General features: G+C 35.9%; 1 protein-coding gene across 4 annotated transcripts; it reads left to right on the plus strand.

Annotated features, from left to right (window-relative positions):
- Positions 1-1,607: 1,607 nt before the first annotated feature.
- Positions 1,608-22,631, plus strand: LOC145638574 (uncharacterized). 4 transcript variants are annotated; one of them, XM_081689560.1, is made up of 23 exons: positions 1,609-1,866; positions 2,676-2,783; positions 3,872-4,020; positions 4,375-4,456; positions 4,662-5,077; positions 5,313-5,745; positions 5,827-6,050; positions 6,901-7,096; positions 7,212-7,339; positions 7,448-7,622; positions 7,748-7,801; positions 8,432-8,611; positions 18,121-18,233; positions 18,895-19,074; positions 19,546-19,603; positions 19,882-19,941; positions 20,042-20,083; positions 20,197-20,318; positions 20,405-20,540; positions 20,743-20,820; positions 20,998-21,114; positions 21,373-21,435; positions 22,035-22,631. In XM_081689560.1, the coding sequence occupies exons 1-23, from the start codon at positions 1,720-1,722 to the stop codon at positions 22,119-22,121; spliced, it is 3,348 nt and encodes a 1,115-aa protein (XP_081545686.1). In that variant the 5' UTR covers positions 1,609-1,719; the 3' UTR covers positions 22,122-22,631. The 4 variants fall into 4 exon arrangements, with proteins under 4 accessions (XP_081545684.1, XP_081545686.1, XP_081545685.1 ...); XM_081689561.1 differs by having other exon boundaries at positions 1,610-1,866; positions 20,408-20,540; XM_081689558.1 differs by having other exon boundaries at positions 1,608-1,866; positions 5,313-6,050.
- Positions 22,632-22,641: the final 10 nt, after the last annotated feature.

Raw genomic sequence — 22,641 nt, forward strand, 5'->3', positions numbered from 1 at the left:
TATATATATATATATATATAGAGAGAGAGAGAGAGAGAGAGATTAATGACTACAAATTGACAAATGATCTCATAGTCCTTCATTCTTTAAGACATGTTAGTCCATTAAAGCTGGATAACCAATTAACCATAATTGATCTATAATAATTTCTTAAACATGACAAGTTTTGTGTGCCTAGCAGCCTAGGCATTATGCACTTCAACAAGTTTGTCAAGGCATGCTTGAGCCGACAAAAATAAACTATAGGAAGAAATTATAAACCCCACAAATAAATATTATAGCTTAGGATGGTTAAAGAGCCGAGCTGAAATATGACTCGAGTGGAGTTAACAACTACTCGTAGTTACAATTTATAAATGAATGATGAAAAAAACATTTACGAAGTAATGTATTAGACTAACTAATGGCCTGTTCTCTTTAGCTTATTTTCAGTTCAACTCAGCTACAATTAGTTCAGTTCAATTCCTAATTTCCTTCTGATAAAATATTCAGTTCAGTTCAGTTCAATATGTTTAGTTCAATTCAATAAATTAGAATAGGCCCTAAGAATATAGATTAATGAAATCATCATTATTATTATGAAGTAGAACAATTGCATGTTCATATGGTTCTGATAAGAGAAAATTGGACCTAATGCCAGATAATAAGTTGCACTGTTTTGACACAACACAATTTTGCCCCACCCCCACAACCATCCAATGAACCAGACCTAGCCAGAACACAAATTTTAAGATGCACCATGGTGCACCTAGAATCTAGGTGCACCATGCCTATACTTTTGAACAATCAGTAAAAAAATCTGAGCAATTGCAAATTTTGAACATGTAGTAAAAACATTTGAACATCGCAAATTTTGAACATTTAGTTAAAAAATCTGAACAATTGCAATGCATCATGCCTATACTTTTGAACATTTAGTAAAAGAAATCTGAACAATCAAGAATTTTGAACATTTAGTTAAAAAATCTGAACATCACAATTTTGAACATTTAGTAAAAAAAATCTGAACAATGCACCACGCCTATAATTTTGAACTTTTAGTAAAAAAATATGAACAATAAAATATTTTGAACATTTAGTAAAAAAATCTGAACAATCGCAACTTTTGAATTATTACGAGTCAGATAAATTTTGAACTGACTCGTAATAATTCAATAGTTTTGTAATATAAACTGAACATTTAATGTATACAAAATGAACATTTCTTGATAAAATATGAACATTAAAATTGCATGTTTATGTTCAATTTTTGTGACGTGTTCATATTCTTTTTACTAAATGTTCATTTTTTGTAAAATGTTTAATTTTTTTAATTAAATGTTTAAAAGTATAGTCGTGGTGCACGGTGCACTATGGTGCACATAATACTAATTGCTAGCCAGAACAGCTCAACTCCCAACGAGCCCAACCCACCCTGTGGTTCAACCGGGCTAATTCTGTCGGCCCAATGGCTACCTTAATCCCCAACAACTTAATTATTTTTTTTTAAAAAAGAAAAAAAAGGAAAAAAAAAAAAAAACAGAGAAAGATTTTGATTGTGATTTTTGGCAGGAGATTCATCAGATCCATCTCCTCCTCTCTCAACTGCTGAGAATCAGATCGTTGTCTCCTCTTCTTCTTCTTCATCTTCTTCACTGAAACTATGCTCTCAATTTCTTCCTTCGAACCCTAATTTTCTCTCTCCTCCATTAATTTGTTCTTCTCTTACGACGATCCAAAATGTATATGGCTTATGGATGGCCGCATGTAATGCCAATTGAATCAGGAATTTCCGATTCTTCTCAACGAATTATTTATCTCAAAGTTATCAATCGATTGTTGCTCGTTGTCGCTCCTTCTCATCTTGAACTCTGGAGTTCTTCTCAGGTTCTGATTCTCTCTATATTGCTTTTTGATTCAGTTCAATTTTTGTAAATTTTAACAAAATTTTCCGTAAATTTTTAATTTTTTCTTGCGGAATTCGGTAATTTACTTTCTGTTGCTGGCATTTTTGTTTTAAATTGTTGCTGATCTTTTAGAATTTCTGGAAATTGGTAACTACTCATATAAGTTTAGTTTTGTCCTTTCTATAATTTGAAATGTGAATTCAGTAGGCTGAGTTTGAATTTGATTGATTTTCAGCTGTTTTTGTCACTTTAAGTTTGAATTTTGGTATACATTGACGCCGAATTGTGGTTGTGGATTATTGTATGGATGTTGAACTGGACTGTTGGGCATGAGCAGCAACATCTGGACTGTTGGATGTTGAATAGGTGAAGTGATGATAATTTGAATAACATTTTAAGGTTTGAGGTGTGAATTTTAATTGGCCGAGCTACGGCTGTTAGAATTTTGTTACACATTGATGAGTGGATAGTGGCGGTGTAGTTTTCTTCGCATTCTGACGGTCTGACTTGGAGGCATAGTAGTTACTTTGGAATTGTTACTTTGCCACAAATTGTGTAAAAGCATGGCAATGTGACTATCCTAGTGACTTGGTAAACTTTATTCAGGAAATTTTCTTGTGATTTCAGAGAAGAAAGAAGTTATAATGTAAATGGTTGCACTAGTTTAGACTCATGAAAATTGGGGCAGAGTTGAATTGTACTATTTGCTTTGTTTATTTCGACTGTGATCTGATTATACGCTTTTAACTGTGTCTGACATGGTTTATGTTCTTTGTTTTGTTTGATTAGCATAAAGTGAGATTAGGGAAGTATAAAAGGGATTCAAGCTCAATCCAGAGAGAAGGTGAGAATATACAGGCTGTGTGGAGTCCAGATGCAAAATTGGTTGCTGTTCTTGTGAGTTTGCTTCTCTTCTAATTCCTTCTTTGATTTCTAGTTTATTTTATTATTTTAAGCACTTTCTTGTGTTTTCCACCCAAGTATTTGAAGCATTCTGGTTTCTTAAGTTGATTTTTCCATTGACCTTTGGGTTTTCCCATGTACAGATGAAATAGGATTGATTGATATGTAGCACTTCAATCCTTAATTATAGACTAAACAATTGTTTAGCTTGGCACCTGAATGGCTGAATACATCTCACTATCTTATGATGAATATTTAAGTATTATGTCCAGGTTTTCTGCTATACTTTTTGGATTGGAATGTCGCAGGAGTACAATATGTATTTTTACGATTAAATAAGCTGCCTTCATGAGTTTAGTGCTTGTTGGTAGGTTGTTGGTGTAAACTAATTGGTTAGTGGTACTGTGGTAGTCAAGATCATTTGTCTATTAGTAGTAGCAAATTGATTTAGTATTTTAGGGACTCAACATTAAGAAACTTAGATACTGTGTTTTGCTGACTATTGGTACAGTGGCTCTTTCCTTTTAAGGATATATAGGAAAAATCTGTCAGTGATACTTGAAGAAGAATTTTTACTATGGCTAGAGTTTTTCTATGAATTTGATAGGATTATTATCTACCTATAAAACTGTGGAAGGAGGGCTGCTTTGTATGTATGTGATGGAATTATTATCATCATGAAATAGCGTGGAAGGATGAGATGGCACAAGTTAGTTGGATTTATGGAATTAGTTATGATAGCCTAAAAGCCTAATTCACGGTAGCAGTGAGAAGTGCCAGTGCTTATTATGATGGGCATAATGAAATTAGTATTTGCTGCATAAATAGTATATGCCTATCTCTTAGTCTTGGCTTCGACTGTGCTTTCTTTGAGAGTAGAAATGTAATACTAGTAATATCCTTTGCTGGAAAAGCTAAAGCCAGTGAAGGGGAAAAATAGGCGGTTGTGATAGAATGTGCTACCATAAAGATACTAGATTCTGTTTCTGTGGCAATCTGTGGGTTTTGTTTGCATTTGTGGGTTGATGTCCAAAATAAGTACACAATATTGCCGTCTTGAACTTTTCTTTATTTCCCTGCAGACTTCTTCTTTCTACCTTCACATATTTAAGGTGCAATTTTCTGATAAAAGAATACAATTTGGGGGAAAGCAGCCATCAGCACTGTTTCTTGCGAACATTAATATTGTCCTGAATGAGCAGGTCCCTTTCTCTGTCAAGGATTTAACAGTGTAAGCACCGACCTTTACTGCTTGGCTTGGAGATATCATACAATTTCCTAAACTTTTTATGAAACTTTCTCCTGCTTATATTTTTCTTTTCATCTTTAAGTGCCATGTGGATTATTATTGTTTTAAAGGTCAGGGGACGGAATGAAAGTGTGTGACCTTTAAGTTACTTAATCCTAATATATGAATAAGAGTATTATATAATTTTTGACGATTATTTTTTATTTTTCCAGTGCTTCGTAAACCATTTAATGTGCTTCTTGCAAACAGTAATACTTGGATGTCTTAACATAATGCTCATAAGTGTTTCATTGAACCTTTTCTAATTGGTTTCTGATTAGTTTTTTCCCTGCCCAGGAGCAATATCGTATGTGATAATAAGCATTTGCTGATTGGACTCTCTAATGGTTCCTTGTATACTATATCATGGAAAGGGGAGGTAAGCAATCAGTACCTTTACCTTCAATTGCCAACAATTTACTAATTCTTGGCTGAATCACCCCCAGGCCACACTATAGGTTTTTTAGCTTACATGTGTCTGTAATTTGAGGTTGCTACAACTGCAAGTCATCTGCATGCCCACAAATGTGGTTTGATGACTGTTATAACTATCCACTCTAATCTCTATGCGGTTGTTTTTGCAGTTCTGTGGCGCTTCTATTGTTGACTACCGTATTGGTGAGAAAAATGAGATCATTAGTGCACCTAATTGTTTTGAAAATGGCTGTGCAACTGGAAGAAGTCCAGAAGTAAATCATATCGACCCAACACTCTCTGGACCTTCTTCTATTGTGGGGTTGGAGCTTTCGTTGCTATTGAGGATGCTATTTGTTCTTTTCTCTGATGGGAAGCTTTTACAGTGTTCTGTAAGCAAGAGGGGCCTTAAGCAAGCTGACTCTGTAAAAGCTGAGAAGATACTTGGTTCAGGTGATGCTGTATGTGCTTCAGTAGCTTCTGATCAGCAAATTCTTGCAGTTGGTACTAGAAGAGGGGTTGTTGAGTTGTATGACCTGGCCGGATCTGGTTCACTAATGCGTAGTGTTTCATTGTATGATTGGGGGTAAGCCTTTTTATGTTGCTTATCTTGGAAATTTGACTACAATGATTGTGTATCAAGTCTCCGTTGGTAGATGCTGTATCTCTGTACTTTGAGAATGGTGATGGGTCTGTATAATAGATTTATGATTGCTGTGGCTAATGCACTTGTAGTGGACCAGATGCTGGTCTAGTCTCATTCGAATTATTTCATGCACTGGTATGATGACAGTGGCTTTAATTACTGATAATTTCTGCAGGTATTCTACTGAGGATACTGGTCCTGTTAGTTGTATCGCGTGGACACCTGATAATTCTGCCTTTGCAGTTGGATGGAAGCTTAGAGGGCTTACAGTTTGGTCTGTCTCAGGCTGTCGCTTAATGTCAACTATCCGTCAAGTTGGCTTGAGCTCTATCTCTTCCCCAGTACCTAAGACAAACCCAGATCGGAAATCTGAGCCCTTAATGGCTGGTGCAGCAACAATTCACTGGGATGAACATGGATACAGGTTGTATGCGGTGGAGGAAAAGTCTTCAGAGAGAATTCTTGCATTCTCCTTTGGTAAATGTTGTCTTAACAGAGGAGTTTCAGGCTCAACCTCTGTTCGCCAAGTGATCTATGGTGAAGATCGTGTTCTTCTTGTTCAGTCTGAGGAGACAGATGATCTTAAAATGTTGCACCTTAACCTTCCAGTTATGTGCTTTACTTGTCTTCTTTCTTGCCACTCATATTTTGTCTATGATGTGGCCCTTTCTGACATCGTGTTTGTCCAGGTCTCGTACATCTCTCAGAATTGGCCAGTTTTACATGTGGCAGCTAGCTTTGATGGAACATTCTTGGCAGTTGCTGGTCTTCATGGATTGATATTGTATGACGTACGTCTGAAAAAATGGCGGTTCTTTGGAGATGTTACACAAGAACAGAAAATCGAATGCAAGGGTTTGTTGTGGCTGGGGAAAATTGTTGTTGTCTGCAATTATGTCAGCTCATCTAACACGTGAGATTTATCTCTATTCCTTTTAGATTCTGTTAGTGATTTATAACTGCCTATCCTCAAATAAGGAGAAACTTCAACTTAGGAATGGACAATTGAACAAAATCTAACGGCATATTTTCAAACAAGGAGAAACTTTGACTTAGAAATAGACAGTAGAAGAGAACTGTAGAACAAATTCTAACGAGATCCTGACTAGATTAAAGGACATAAATAAGTGTTTTAGGTCCTCATTAATTTACGTTCAATTGACATTCAGATTATTGGTGTGTACCTTGATGTAACTTGTGCAACCTGTATTTGGCCCGCTGGTTTATTACCTAAAAAGTTAAGTACATGGTTATGGATTACACTCGATCTCCTCGATCACGATGATTGATTAGGAAGCATGTTTAAACTTTGGAATCTCTTGAATTGAGTAAACTAGTAAAGTCTGTCCATATTATTTTGGGTTGAATACCAACTTACTGAGGGATACTCCTTCCGCTCATTAAGATATTCTTATAATTGCATGCCATATCCTTTTTTCTGGAAATGCTATCATATGTCACAGTTGTATTTGCATTGTTCTTTGATTTCTCTTCTGTTAGATGCTGACATTGCTCTAGGCTGGTACTGGGAAATGCACAACACTTCTGAATTGGGTATCAGTAACTATGTAACTTCTCTTGAATTTGAGGTCATATGCAGAGTTATTTGACAGTCAAAATGATTTGAATCAGTAACTCTTAGCAGCTTATGTCACCCTAAGATATATTTACTAAATAATCCAGCGGGGTGATCTGTGGAATCATGTATCGTATTCGTTTCGAATCATAGTAGTAAACAGTTTTTGTGGATTTATAAATTGCAGGTATGAGCTGCTATTTTATCCTAGATATCATCTTGATCAAAGTTCACTATTGTGTAAAAAAACGTTGCTGACAAAGCCGATAGTCATGGATGTTTATCAAGATTATATACTGGTTGCCTATCGCCCTTTTGATGTCCACATATACCATGTGAAATTATCTGGTGAATTGACCCCTATAAGTAATCCAAATTTACAGGTAAACCGTCTTCACTGTATACTCTTGTTCATAATTAGAATAATTATTCGCATATTACAGTCCTTTAGAATTCAAATTGTCTTCATGCAATTTCAAGTGATAAAATGACAAACAGCTTTCTACAGTACGTGAGCTCTCTATCATGACTGCAAAGAGCCCTCCGGCATCTATGCGCTTCATACCAGATCAATTTTATAAGGATTATAGTTCAGTAAAACACAAGTCATCGCAAGAGCCTGTGAGGTAAGTGTTGAAAAGCAAAATATTGCTTATGCTTATGAGGAAAATACCTATTAAAGCAAATTATCGCTTCAGTAAACAACGCTTATGGAAGTCCTTTCTGTTTGATAGATGTTTGATATTGCGTGCCAATGGGGAGATGTCCCTTCTAGATATGGATGATGGGCATGAATTGGAGTTAACAGATTCTGTTGAACTGTTTTGGGTTACATGTGGCCTATCAGATGACAAAGAAAATCTCATTGAAGAGATTACTTGGTTGGATTATGGTCATCGAGGAATGCAGGTGATAATTTCCCATTTTTGTCGTCTTTCTATTGAAGCTTTTCCTTTTTAATGACAACCTTTTTCCTTGCCTCCTAGGCCATTTTGGATTTCTGATAAAAATATTTTGGAAGTTAACTTTTACAGGTCTGGTATCCATCTCTAGGTGTTGACCCTTTCAAACAGGAGGACTTCTTGCAGGTATTGACATATATTCTGATATAAGTTAAAAGGGGATGAATTGAATAATGAAAAAGTACATTGTGTCAGCTGTTGAGATCACTGGTTTGCATGAATGCTGTTTCTAAATGTTGCTCGTTTTACCTCTTATCGAGAATATTGACTACTGTTATGCCTACTGTGACAATGAATGCATATGTCTTCTATCCTCTTTCTTCTGTTAGCCAACATCAAATGAAAATGGAAGTCTTTTTATGCCTTCTCAACTTTGTATGTTACAGAAGTAGTCCTTGATTTATTGTAAAAAAAGGCTGTAGAAAAGAACTATGATGACGTTTCTAGATATTATCCAACAAGCAGGACCATTATTGCAACACATGGCATAGGATAGTCTAAACAAATTGTGTAGTTTGAAGGTTGGACAATTGAGAGAGTATTAAATTTGTCGCTATCATCAACATCACATGTTCCTTTCATTTTTTGTTATATAGTCCATATTATTATGCCATTTTGTTACCTTGAATTCTTTTGTTTTCTGTTTTCTTTGTTTTAACATTTGGTTGAATTCACTTCATATTTAGAGAGTATGAAATGAGAAATAATTTCATATATTTTCCGTTGATGATAATGATTTCAATTTCTTTTTTTTAGCTGGATCCTGATCTTGAGTTTGATCGTGAAATTTATCCTCTGGGACTTCTTCCAAATGCTGGAGTAGTGGTTGGTGTTTGCCAGAGATTGTCATTTTCTGCGTGTACGGAGTTTCCATGTTTCGAGCCGTCTCCCCAAGCACAAACTATATTACATTGTTTGTTGCGTCACCTCCTTCAGGTATCCCTTGCTTCTCTTCTTCAATTAGTTGGGGTGGTATTTTAGAGCCGATCTATATTTTTGCGCTTATGAAATTATGGTCATATATAGAGCTGTCAATTCGGGTAAACGAGTCGGGTTTTGGTTAGGTAAGAGTAGGTTAGGTCAACTCGGGTCGGGTGAATTCGGATTAATTCCATAACCTATGCGGGTCGGGTTTGGGTTGGGTCATGCTTGAATCGGGACACGTCGGGCCATACTTTTTATCGGGTTTGGGTCAGGTTTAGGTCGGGTTACATTCGGGTCGGGTGAACAATAGATCGGGTTTAATTCGGGTTTTCACTAGTTAAAACGGGTTAGGGTAATTCTCGGTTTCGAGTTAGGTTTGGTTCAAATCAATAATTTGCGGGTTAGAATCAGGTCGGGTCATTCTCGGGTTTCAGTCGAGTTCGGTTCAAGTCAATAATTTGCGCGTTATAATCAGGTCGGGTCATTTTCAAGTCGGGTTCGGTTCAAGTCAATAATTTGCAGGTTATAATATGGTTGGGTAATTTCCAAGTCGGGTCATTCTCGGATTCAAGTCGGGTTATATTCAAGTCAATAATTTGCAGGTTACAATCAGGTCGGGTCATTTCCAAGTCGGGTCATATTCGGGTTCAACTAACTATAAATAGATAATTATCATTTTTATCAAGCTAATTATTTCTTTTAACTACAATATATATGGCAATATACTAGGGAACTATAGTCTATAGTTTAGGAAAATAATTATCTCATGTGACCATACAACAAATATATACTATTTTTAACTCTTAAATTTTAGGATGATGCTCCTTTCTTTTGCTCGCCTGACCGACTTGGTCTCCCTAGACAAAATGCTTTAATAAACAATAATAAGGTGGTCTAAATTGCATTTAAGGTGATTTGAAATCGGGTCAGGAATAATTTGGGTTGAATTTAGGCCGGTCAATTTAAAAACCGGTTGTAACAATAATAAAGTGGTCTAAATTTTTAACTTTTTTTTGCCTGGAATAAAAATTGTCGAAATATTTATCATGGTCCCTAATACCCTAATACTCACCCAATTAGACTCCTGGAGGGTATTAGGGACCATGATAAACATTTCGGCAATTTTTATTGCGGGCGAAAATAAGTCAAAAAATTCAAAAATTGAAGGCATATATCCACCTTTTTGAGAAATTTTGGAGTCTTCAGGGGCCAGTGTCTAAAAGGCTTGAAATTTTAGGGAATACATCTTGGGGTAATATAATGTCATTTGGAACCATATATGATCATTGTTTGTTGTTATAAGTGTTCGTGGTAGGCTTGAGTTAATGAAATCGGTGCATGTTATAAACCAGTATATTGATCATTAAAAGTCAAATTGGATGGTTCCACCCATCCAATTGGACTCCCGGAGGGTATTAGGGACTATGGTAAACATTTCAACAATTTTTATTTCAGGGTGGAAAAAAGTAAAAAAAATCCAAATTAAATCCACACATTTTGCGAAATTTTGGAGGTTTCGAAACCCGGTGTCGAAAAGTTTGAAAATTTTAAGGGATACATCTCGGGGTCATATAATGCCATTTGGAACCATTTTTATTCATTATATGTTGTCATAAATGTTCGTGGTAGGCTTGAGTTAATGAAATCAGTGTAACTTGTAAATTGGTAAATTGTCCATTTAAAGACAAATTAGATAGTTCAACCCACCCAATTGGACTCTCGTAGGGTATTACGGACCATGGTAAACATTTCGGCAATTTTTATTTTCGATCAAAAATAAATCTTAAAATTCATAAATTGAAGGCTAATATCCATGTTTTTTGAGAAAGTTTGGAGGTTTTGGGGTCCTGTGTCGAAAAACCTTGAGATTTTAGGAGATAAATCTAGGGGTCATATAATGTTGTTTGGAACCATATATGATCATCATATGTTGTCATAAATGTTCGTGGCAGGCTTGAGTTAATGAAATCGGTGCAAGTTAAAAACCGGTAAACTAGCTGTTTAAAGACGAATTGGATGGTTCCACCCACCTAATTGGACTCGCGGAGGGTATTAGGGACCATGGTAAACATTTCCACAATTTTTATTTTCAGACGAAAAAAAGTCAAAAATTTCCAAAATTGAACGCTGATATCCACCTTTTTGAGAAATTTTGGAGTTTCGGAGCCCGGTGTCTAAAAGTTTCGAAATTTCTAGGGAATACATATCGGGGTCATATAATGTCGTTTGGAACCATAAGTGATCATTTTTTTGTTCATAAATGTCCGTGGTAGGCTAGAGTTAATGAAATCGGTGCGAGTTGTAAACCGATAAATTGGTCTTTTAAAGGCAAACTGGATGGTGCCACCCACCCTATTGGACTCCCGGAAGGTATTAGGGACCATGGTAAACATTTCAGCAATTTTTATTTCCGGTAAAAAGAAATTAAAAAATTCTAAAATTGAATGCTAATATCCAAGCTTTTTGAGAAATTTCGCAGGTTTCGGGGCCCGATGTTGAAAAGAAATGAGATTTTAGGTGATACATCTCGGGGTCATATAATGCCGTTTGAAACCATAAATGACCATTATATGTTGTCATAAATGTTCGTGGTAGGCTTGAGTTAATGAAATTAGTGCAAGTTGTAAACCGGTAAATTGGTCGTTTAAAGGCAAATTGGATGGTTCCACTAAACCAATTGGACTTTTGGAGGGTATTAAGGACCATCGTAAACATTTCAGCAATTATTATATCCGGGCGAAAAAAAGTCAAAAAATTCCAAAATTGAAGGCCAATATCCATGTTTTTTGAGAAATATTGGAGGTTTCGGGACCCGGTGTCGAAAAGACTTGAGATTTGAGGTAATATATCTCGGGGTCATATAATGTCGTTTGGAATTATATATAATAATTAAATGTTGTCATAAATGTTCGTGGTAGACTTGAGTTAATGAAATCGGTGCAAGTTGTAAATTGGGAAATTGGCCGTTTAAAGGCAAATTGGATGGTTCCACCCACCATATTAGACTATCGGAGGGTGTTAGGGACTATGGTAAATATTTCGGCAATTTTTATTTTCGAGTGAAAAAAAGTTAAAAAATTCCAAAATTAAAGGCTATTATTCACTTTTTTGAGAATTTTTTAAGGTTTCAAGGCCCGGTGTCAAAAAGTTTTGAGACTTTAGGGGATACATCTCGTGGTCATATAATACTGTTTTAAACCATAAATGATCAATATATGTTGTCATAAATGTTCATGGTAGTCTTGAGTTAATGAAATCAGTGCAAATTGTAAATCGGTAAATTCGCCATTTAAAGGCAAATTGGATGGTTCCACCCACCTAATTGGACTCACGGAGGGTATTAGGGACCATGGTAAACATTTCGGCTATTTTTATTAACAAGCTTAAAAAAGTCAAAAAATTCCAAAATTTAAGGCTAATATCCACGTTTTTTTGGGAAATTTTGGAGGTTTGGAGGCCCGATGTAGAAAATCTTTTATATTTTAGGGAAGACATCTCGGGGTCATATAATGGCGTTTGGAACCATATATAATTGTTATATATTGTCATAAATGTTTGTGTTAAACTTGAGTTAATGAAATAAAAAAAGGTTCAAAAATTCTAAAATTTAAGACTAATCCACGCATTTTGCGAAATTTTGAAGGTTTTAGGGCTCGGTGTCGAAAAATCTTGAAATTCTAGGCAATAAATCTCGGGGTCATATAATGCAGTTTGGAACCATATATGATCATTATATGTTGTCATAAATGTTCGTGGTGGGCTTGAGTTAATGAAGTCAGTGCAAGTTGTAAACTGGTAAATTGGTCGTTTAAAGGCAAATTGGATGGTTCTACCCAACCAATTGGACTCCTGGAGGGTATTAGGGACCATGGAAAACATTTCGGCAATTTTTATTTCCGGGTGAAAAAAAGTAAAAAAAATTCCAAAATTGAAGACTTATATCCACGTTGTTTCATAAATCTTTGAGATTTTAGGGCCCTGTGTCGAAATGCCTTGAGATTTTAGCGGATATATTTCGGGGTCATATAATGCCTTTTGAAACCTTTTATGATTAATATATGTTGTCATCAATGTTCGTGGTAAACTTGAATTAAAAAAATTGGTGCAAGTTTTAAACCGGTAAATTGTATGGATGGTTCCACCCACCCAATTGGACTCCTTAAGGGTATTATGGAATACGGTAAACATTACGGCAATTTTTATTTACGTGCGAAAAAAAAAGTCGAAAAATTCCAAAACTGAAGGCTAATATCCACGCTTTTTTAGAAATTTTGGAGGTTTCGAGGCCCAAGTCTTTAGATTTTAGGGGATACATCCTGGGATAATATAATGCCGTTTGGAACCATATATGATCAATATAAGTTGTTATAAATGTTTGTGGTAGGCTTGAGTTAATGAAATCGGTTTAAGTTGTAAAATCGGTAAATTTGTCGTTTAAAGGCAAATTGAATGATTCCACCCACCCAATGGGTCTCCCGTTGGATATTAGGGACCGTGGTAAACATTTCGGCAATTTTTATTTTTAGGCGAAAAAAGTAAAAAAATTCCGAACTTGAAGGCTAATATCCACGTTTTTTGAGAAATTTTGGAGGTTTCGGGGCTCGTTGTCAAAAAGACTTTAGATTTTACGGAATACATTTCAGGGTCATATAATGATGTTTGGAACCATATATGATCACTATATGTTGTCATAAATGTTCGTTGTAGGCTTGAATTAATGAAATCGGTGAGAGTTGTAAATCAGTAAATTGGTCGTTTAAAGGCAAATTGGATGGTTTCATTTTCCTTATTGGACTCCCAGAAGGTATTAGGGATCATGGTAATCATTTCTACAGTTTTTATTTGCAGGCTGTAAAAAAAATTAAAAAATTAAAGGCTGATATCCACGTTTTTTGAGAAATTTTGGAGTCTTCGAGGCCCGGTGTCTAAAAGTCTTGAAATTATAGGGAATACATCTCGGGCTAGGTTGCACTGATACGGATATGGGGACAAAAACGGGTACGGATAGGGGGACGGGATACGACAAATTTTTTTTTTCAGAAAAACGGGTACGGCTAAAAAAATTCAGCAAAATATAAATCCATTAAAATTTTTTTTTTTACCATACCCACTACTCGTACTACTACCAACATTTTGAGACTCCATTCAACTGTACAATGTAAATAAAAAAAATAAAATTACCTACTGACATTCTCATTTAATGTCACTACAATTCACTATAATATCAACAACACATAAAAACAATTAAAAAAGAAAACAAAAGACTTACAGAAAGAAAGAAAGAAGAGAGTCAGAAAGAAAGAAAGAACTTAGGAAAAGCAGTGAAGCCTCGGAGGTGGGTCTCCGGCGCCGCCTTGAACCAGGCATCGGTTGTCGCAGCCTCGAGATGAGTCTCCGGGTCGCCGCCGTCAATCAAGTCGCACAGGGAAGGAGAAGATGAAGGAGTTCGAAGTTTTAGGGTTTGTGAGAATTAGGGGAAATCGAGTATGAGGTAAGTTTTGTTCTGATTTGGGGTTTTTTAAAAAAAAAAAATTGGGCTGGGCTTCTTGGGGACGGCGGAATTTTTGATTTCCCGTACCCGAAACGTATCCGATCAAGACCCTAGCCGTCCCCAAAATGACGTGCCGTACCACTTTTGATGGGGACGGATTGGGGAAGTATCCTAGCCGTCCCCGTCGTGTACCCGTCTCCGAGACGTTTCGGGTACGGAAGACGGCAGCCCAGAGCCGTACCCGTGCATCATTGATCTCGGGGTCATATTATGTAGTTTGGAACCATATATGATCATTATTTATTGTTATAAATGTTCGTGGTAGGCATGAGTTAATGAAATCGGTGCAAGTTGTAAATTGGTCGTTTAAAGGCAAATTGGATAGTTCCACCCACCCAATTAGACTCCCGTGGGGTATTAGAGACTATCGTGAACATTTCGGCAATTTTTATTTTCGTGCGAAAAAATGTAAAAAAAAAATCCAAAATTGAAGGCTAATATCCATGCTTTTTGAGAAATTTCGAAGGTTTCGGGGTCTAGTGTCGAAAAGAAATTAGATTTTAGGGGATACATCTCGGGGTCACATAATGCCGTTTGGAACCATAAATGATCATTATATGTTGTCAAAATGTTCGAGGTAGGCTTGAGTTAATGAAATCGGTGCAAGTTGTAAACCGGCAAATTGACCGTTTAATGGAAAATTAGATGGTTCCATCCACCCAATTCGACTCTTGGAGGGTATTAGGGACCATGGTAAATATTTCGGCAATTTTTATTTTCGGGTGAAAAAAGGTCAAAAAAAATCTAAAATTGAAGGCTTATATCCACTTTTTTTAGAAATTTTGAAGGTTTCGGGACCTGGTGTCGAAAATGCTTGGGATTTTATGGGATATGTTTCGGGGTCATATAATGTCGTTTGGAACCATATATGATCATTATATATTGTTATAAATGTTCGTGGTAGGATTGAGTTAATGAAATCGGTGCAAGTTGTAAATATTTAAATTGGTTGTTTAAAGGCAAATTAGATGGTTCCACCCACCCAATTGGATTCTTAGAGGGTATTAAGGACCATGGTAAGCATTTCGGCAATTTTTTTTTTCGAGCGAAAAAGTCAAAAAATTCCAAAATTGAAGACTAATATTCACACTTTTTGAGAAATTTTGAAGGTTTCGAGGCCCGGTGTCGAAAAGTCTTGAAATTTTAGGGGACTTATCTCGGGGTAATATATTGCAGTTTGTAACGATATATGATCATTATTTGTTGTCATAAATGTTCGTGGTAGGCTTGAGTTAATGAAATCGGTGCAAGTTGTGAACCGATAAATTGGTCGTTTAAATGCAAATTGGATGGTTTCACTTACCCAATTTGACTCCCAGAGGGTATTAGTGACCATGGTAAGCATTTCGACAAATTTTTTTTTTTTGAGCGAAAAAGTAAAAAATTCAAAAATTGAAGACTTAATATCCACATTTTTTGAGAAATTTTGGAGGTTTCGAGGCTCGGTGTCGAAAAATCTTGAAATTTTTGGGGACTTATCTCGGGGTCATATATTGCCGTTTGTAACGATATATGATCATTATTTGTTGTCATAAATGTTCGTGGTAGGCTTGAGTTAATGAAATCGGTGCAAGTTGTGAACCGGTAAATTGGTCGTTTAAAGGCAAATTGGATGGTTTCACCCACCCAATTGGACTTCTGGAGGATATTAGGTACCATGGTAAACTTTTCGTCAAGTTTTATTTATGGGCAAAAAAAAGTCAAAAAATTTCAAAATTGAAATCCGTGCTTTTTGAAAAATTTGGGATGTTTCAAGGCTCGGTGTCAAAAAGTTTCAAGATTTTAGGAGATACATCTCGGGGTCATATAATGCCGTTTGGAACCATATATGATCATTATAGGTTTTCATAAATGCTCGTAGTAGGCTTTAGTTAAATAAATTGGTGCAAGTTGTAAACCGGTAAATTGGTCGTTTAAAGGCAAATAGGATGGTGTCACCTATCCAATTTGGCTCTCGGAGGGTGTTTGGGATGAATTTTGAGAAACTTGGGAGGTTTCGGAGTCCGGTGTCGAAAAGCCTTTAGATTTTAGAGGATACATCTCGGGGTCATATAATGCTGTTTGGAAGCATATATGATCATTATATGTTGTCATAAATGTTCGTGGTAGGCTTGAGTTAATGAAGTCAATGCAAGTTATAAACTGGGAAATTTGTCGTTTGAAGGCAAATTGGATGGTTCCACCTAGCCAATTGGACTCTGGAGGGTATTAGTGACCATAGTAAACATTTCGGCAATTTTTATTTGTGGGTGAAAAAAAGTCAAAGAAATTCCAAAATTGAAGGCTAATATCTACGTTTTTTGAGAAATTTTGTAGTTTTTAGGTAAAGCTGTCGATTCGGTCTAACGGGTCGGATTTAGGTAAGATTGGGTCGGGTCAACTCGGGTCGATTCAATTCGGATTAATTCAATAACTTATGCGGGTCGGGTTTGGGTTGGTTCTTGCTAGAGTCGGGTCATTCTCGGTTTCAAGTCGGGTATGGTTCAAGTCAATAATTTGCGGGTTATAATCAGGTTGGGTCATTTCCAAGTTTAGGTCATTCTCGGATTCAAGTCAGGTTATGTTCAAGTCAATAATTTGCAGGTTACAATCAGGTCATTTTAAGTCAGATCTTATTCGGGTTCAACTAACTATAAATAGATAATTATCATTTTAATCAAGCTAATTATTTCTTTTGACTATAATATATAGGCATTGTAATTGGGAACTATAGTCTATAATTTAGGAAGATAATTATCTCCTTTGACCATACAACAAATATATACTATATTTAATTCTTAAATTTGAGGATGATGCTCCTTTCTTTTGTTGGCCTGGACCGACTTGGTCTCCCCTGATAAAATGCTTTGATCAACAATAATAAGGTGGTCTAAATTGCATTTAAGGTGATTTGAAATCGGGTCAGGAATAATTTGGTTTGAATTTAAGTCAGGTCAATAACAAATTCGTATTGATTTCGAGTCGGGTTAGAAACAGATCGGGTTGAAATTTTTGGTCGGGTTAGGTTAAATAACAAGTCGTATTGATTTCGAGTCGGGTTAGAAACACATCGGGTTAAATTTTTTGGTCGGGTTAGGTTAAATAACAAGTCGTATTGATTAATTCGGCTCGGGTCAATAACAAGCCGGGTTGAATTTGGGTTAGGTTAATAACAAGCTGGGTTGATTTCGGGTCGGTTTTGTAACAGGTTAGGTTAAATTCGGGTCGGGTTAGGAGCGGGTTTAGTTGAATTTAGGTTAGGTTAGTAATAAGTCGGGTTAAATTCGGGTTTTGACGGGTTAAAACGGGTTTGGGAAAATTTCTGTTCAAGTCGGGTTTGGTTTAGATCAATAATTTATAGGTTGCATTCGGGTCGGGTCATCTCCAGGTCAATTCATGTTCGGGTTCGGTTCTCACCTACTCGGTCAACTCGGGGTTGGTTTCAGGTCGGGTTTGGGTCACCATTTTTTCGGGTTCAGATGGTTCTGTTAATAATCGGGTTTGAGTCGGTATTTCGGGTCGGGTCAACTTTTGACGACTCTAGTCATATACACCATTTAAGAAAAATAATCTGGTATAGGAAGCATTTTGAAAATAACGTGAACGCGAAATCCTGCTATTATTGCAATTTCCCCCCTCCTCTCTCTTTCCAAGCCGTCTAGAATAGTGAAACAATAAATTAGATAGCATTTTAGTTGTGGCTTCTTGGTGCTGTCGTTATTAGATCATGATCATTTGAATATTGGCATTTATTGAAAGACAGTGAGTGATGAAATATAATCTACACTACAAGTTTGTAGAGTGTGATAGGTATATATGCTTGACTGATTTTTTGGCGGTCACAGTAAACATATCTTTAAGGTCTCTTTAGTTAGAATGACGCTTGTAATTTCTTCTGTTCTTTCATTAGGATTCCCCCCCCCCCCCCCCAATTTGCTTTCTTATATCTGTTCTTTCCTGATCATGTCTAATCAATTGTTTTGTTACTCAGAGGGATAAGATCGAGGAAGCTTTAAAGCTGGCTCAATTATCGGCAGAAAAGCCCCATTTCTCCCATTGTCTTGAGTGGCTACTTTTTACAGTATTTGAAGCTGAGATTTCAAGGTACTTTAGTCTGTGGAAATTATAACCCCAAATCTTAGTTGTACATGTGTATGTCATACTACGGAGTATTATATATTTATGCTGTAGTTACACAACTGTTTCCCCTGATTAGGTTATAGCTGTATAAGTTAAATATATAGTACGTATTAAATTAGAATGGAGCTTTCTCATACTAATTTATTAATCCTTTTTAGTGGAGAATTTTGGTTTTTTATATGCACTTTCCTAAAAGTGACTCTCAAATGTCGTGACCAATTTTTTTGGTTAAAGGGATTGAGAATATCTTTACTATCTCTTCCCAACTTTTGTAGCAGTAGGTACATTATATACCCCTCTATGAATTTTTGGTGCATATGTCACTGGAAATTCGAGTTATACATATAGCCAGATTTAAATTCAAATAGTTAAGGACAGTTTGTGATACGTTAAATTTGTAACTCAAAGTTTGTAAAGTTATACCAATAAAATAGGGCCTATGCTTTTTTTTTTTCTTTTCTTTTCTTTTTTTTTTTTTTTTTTTTTTTCTCTCTTTTTTTGGAATATGTTTTATTATTGAACCTAGTACTACAAGTCTACAACCCATGTTATACTGTTGAATTTTTGTTGTTGCAATATGTTTGGCTGTGTTAAATTGTCTCAAACATTTCTAATTTCTTTGCAGGCAAAACGTGATTAAAAACCAGAAGGCAGTCTCCATTCAAAAGCCTGAATCTCTTTTGGAGAAGACATGTGACTTGATCAGAAATTTTCCTGAATATCATAATGTTGTAGTGAGTGTTGCTAGGAAAACAGATGGTCGACACTGGGCGGATTTATTTTCTGCAGCTGGTAGATCAACAGAGTATGCACCTTCTGTTATTGTTCAATTATCCTTTGGCTAACATCCAGTGAATTTATATTTGGTTATTAATTAATTTTTGTTTGATATCGTTTACAAAATTAGAAGACCACATCCTATTAAGTAGAAACCAAAACCCTTCAAAATATGAAATTTGCATCAGGCTTGGAGCAAGGCCCAATTTTTAGGAATGGGCTCATTTACATCTCATTCTACTTTTTAGTGCTTCATCAAAAGCATAGATCATTATGTAGACATAACTCCTTGCAATCTAGGTTACCTACCAACTCTATTGAAAACATCCAACATCACTTCTTATAATGCTTCTACAGTTTATTTCCTGCCAATAAGAATACATTGTCTGCAACAGGCAAGATCATCAATAAATCAACATTAGAATTCAATTACTATTCTGTTTATCAGCCTGGTAACCAAATAGCTGTAAGGCTAATTTGTTACAACTATTTTGCACAGGTTGTTCGAGGAGTGCTTCCAGAGAAGATGGTACCAAACTGCAGCTTGCTATGTTCTTGTAAGTTCATTTTTGGTTTTATACAATAATTGTTTACTTTTGCATAATTTTGTGGTTTCGAAGAAATTCTTTGAGGAATCTTCTTGTTTTGTGGAATCAAGGTGCTCTCTTGTCCTATGTTACGACTGTAAGAAATTATATTGTGCTTGTTTTTTGGAGCATGCTTCTCCAAACCTCTTCTTTATGGAAAAGCAGTCTTACTTTCAATGTACTCATTTATTGTTTTGTAGATTTCAAATTCCTTGTTTTTGCATCTCATACATGTTAACTTTTCTTAGGTCATTGCCAAACTTGAAGGTCCTGCTGTCAGCCAGTACTGTGCCTTGCGCTTGTTACAGGTACTTGAAGTGGAATTCTATCAATAATATATTTTTTTTCTTCACCTTACCGTCAAGTGTCACCCCTCTTTAATTGATTGGGAACCTTTTTACCTTGCAGGCAACTCTTGATGATTCTTTGTATGAACTTGCTGGGGAATTGGTAAGTAATTTGAATCGGCTGTTACTTTTACAGAGCTCATCTCATCTCGCCTCTACCAATTTCCACACTTCTCTTTATTCTGAAAAAACGCTAAATAAAAAACTGCATTTCAGGTGAGGTTTTTGCTGAGATCTGGAAGAGAGTATGAGCAGGCACCGACTGAAGAAGGGGTTTCACCTAGATTTTTGGGTTTGTTTCTTTTCTCTTCAAAGAAGCAGCCTTTTGATTCCAAGAGGTAATGTACTTATCTTACATCCTTGTAGTTTAGTGTTTGATTCAGAGTTGCTTAAATTTCTGAGTGAGGCTGTTACTTTGGTGCAGCAGCTCACATAAAGAACAAAGTGCGCATGTCACTTCTGTTAGAAATATTTTGGAAAGCCATGCTAGCTATTTAATGTCAGGGAAGGAGCTGTCAAAGCTTGTTGCATTTGTGAAGGGCACTCAGTTTGATGTGGTGGTGAGTGAGCTATGGTGTTTATTACAATATAGTTAATTACTATTTACTTTATCATTTGCATTTTTAATGTTTACGGCTTCTTAGAGCTTACTGTGCCAGACTTAGTCATTAGTCAATGACTCAATGCCTGATCCACTCTTCTGTTTCTTGTATCTTCTGTTTATTATGCTGTATATAATTATTGTGACTTGCATTTGAACAGGACTTCCTCCAACGAGAAAGATACGGATGTGCTCATTTAGAAAATTTTGCTTCTGGTCTTGAACTCATTGGGCAAAAGGTATATATATATATATATATATATATATATATCTGTGTTTTTGAAATTTACTACTTGGGTTTTTCCTACCCTGATTGGTTATTTGAGTGTTAAGGTTAAGTGTTAACCCATCCCCCCCCTCTCTCGCCCTCTTTTTCTTTATTTTTCTCATGGTTCCTGAATTTGATTTATCTGTAGCTTCATATGGGTACACTCCAGAGTCGGTTGGATGCTGAATTCCTCTTGGCTCACATGTGCTCTGTCAAATTTAAAGAATGGATTGTTGTCCTTGCAACTCTGTTGAGAAGATCTGAGGTATAACACAGAACTTGATGTAGTATTTAAAGTCAGTGTAAACATGTAGGGTTATTGCGTTTTGAAAAATATCTGCTTGCAATTGTGACTCAGAGCACATTTTATGTAATCAAGTATCTTTGATTGTATTATATAATCTAATTGCATTTGAAGGCAAATGATAGGGTTTTTCCACTTTCTGTCTTGGGGTAGTGCCTCTTGTTCTATGAGGATGAGACTGTACAGTTTTTCTTAAAGAGTTCATCTGATCATCCTCAGGTACTCTTTGATTTATTTCGGCATGATGCACGTCTTTGGAAAGCATATTGCATCACTCTTCAGGTATGCTTCTTTGTGACAACAAATATGGATTACATCAAACTTCTGTTGTGTATAGAATCATTAAAAGGGAAGGATTAGAGATTCAGATTAAATAGAAGTGTGTGTAATACTCCCGCAGTCCCCATACAAGTTAGAAAGAAACATGGAAAATACTTTCATACGCATCCTTCTCACTGTCTAGGAAAGAAATGTGGTGAGAATTTTTTTTCTTTCTATCACACAGAAATATAGAGGGAAAAAAATCTTTAACTGAAAAGATGCACATTTTGTTGCAGAGATTGCATGTGTTATTTGAGTACAAAAGAGTTGTATATAAAGTATATAAAATCTATTCAAAAAAAAAAAAAAAAAGTATATAAAATTATGCACATGGAAACCTCTCGTATGACCCTGTACAATACAATGAATACATTGATAGATTTGATACTCATTAGACCACCATTGGAATTGATTGAATCACAAGACTTTCCTAAAAAAAAAAGTATGAAGCCACAAATTTTTTTTTTTTCTTTTTTCTGAGCCTTGCTGGTATCCTTAAAACATGCACATCCTGACAATCGGTTAATTGTCGTATCTTATTGTTTCCCATGTTAATGTAGTCGCAACCAACATTTGCCGAGTACCATGATTTGGTTGAAGAACTGGAGGAACGGCTCTCATCTGTTCCAAAATTTCAGGAGATATGACGCCAAACTTGTAAAGTCGTAAGCTTTCATCCCAACATAGTTCATAGGCTTTTGAGGGTGTTATTAATGTTTATTGGTGCAGTACCTAGGCAAACAGCCCTACTACCTTAAATGACAATTTCCACTTTATAGGGTTCACATCTCTGTATTATGTGTAGGAGCAGCAATAGTGTATCATTCATTCTTTGGTTTTCCCCTGTAGCATTTTTGGTCGTTGCAGTTATATTAGAATTATAGCATCCTCCGCGGTTGTACATAGAAGCTAGAAGCTAGGATGCAGCCATGAGGACTGTGATTGCCCCCGGCAGTTGACAAGCCTGGATCAATATATATCGTCTGTATACCTCTGTTTTTGTATTGATTGATAAGAGTACGGATGTCCCTAATAAAAGTTTTAGGCTCCATATTCTATTACTTTTGCGGATTTGCCATGTATCATATAACTTTCAGTTAAATCTCACCTTATTTTAGAGGTCAGATGCTTAAAAATTTCATTCTCTTATGATATAATCATTTGCTC

This window comes from Chenopodium album, chromosome 7, assembly GCF_948465745.1.
Source record: "Chenopodium album chromosome 7, dcCheAlbu1.1, whole genome shotgun sequence".
In the NCBI taxonomy this organism is placed as follows: Eukaryota; Viridiplantae; Streptophyta; class Magnoliopsida; order Caryophyllales; family Amaranthaceae; genus Chenopodium; species Chenopodium album.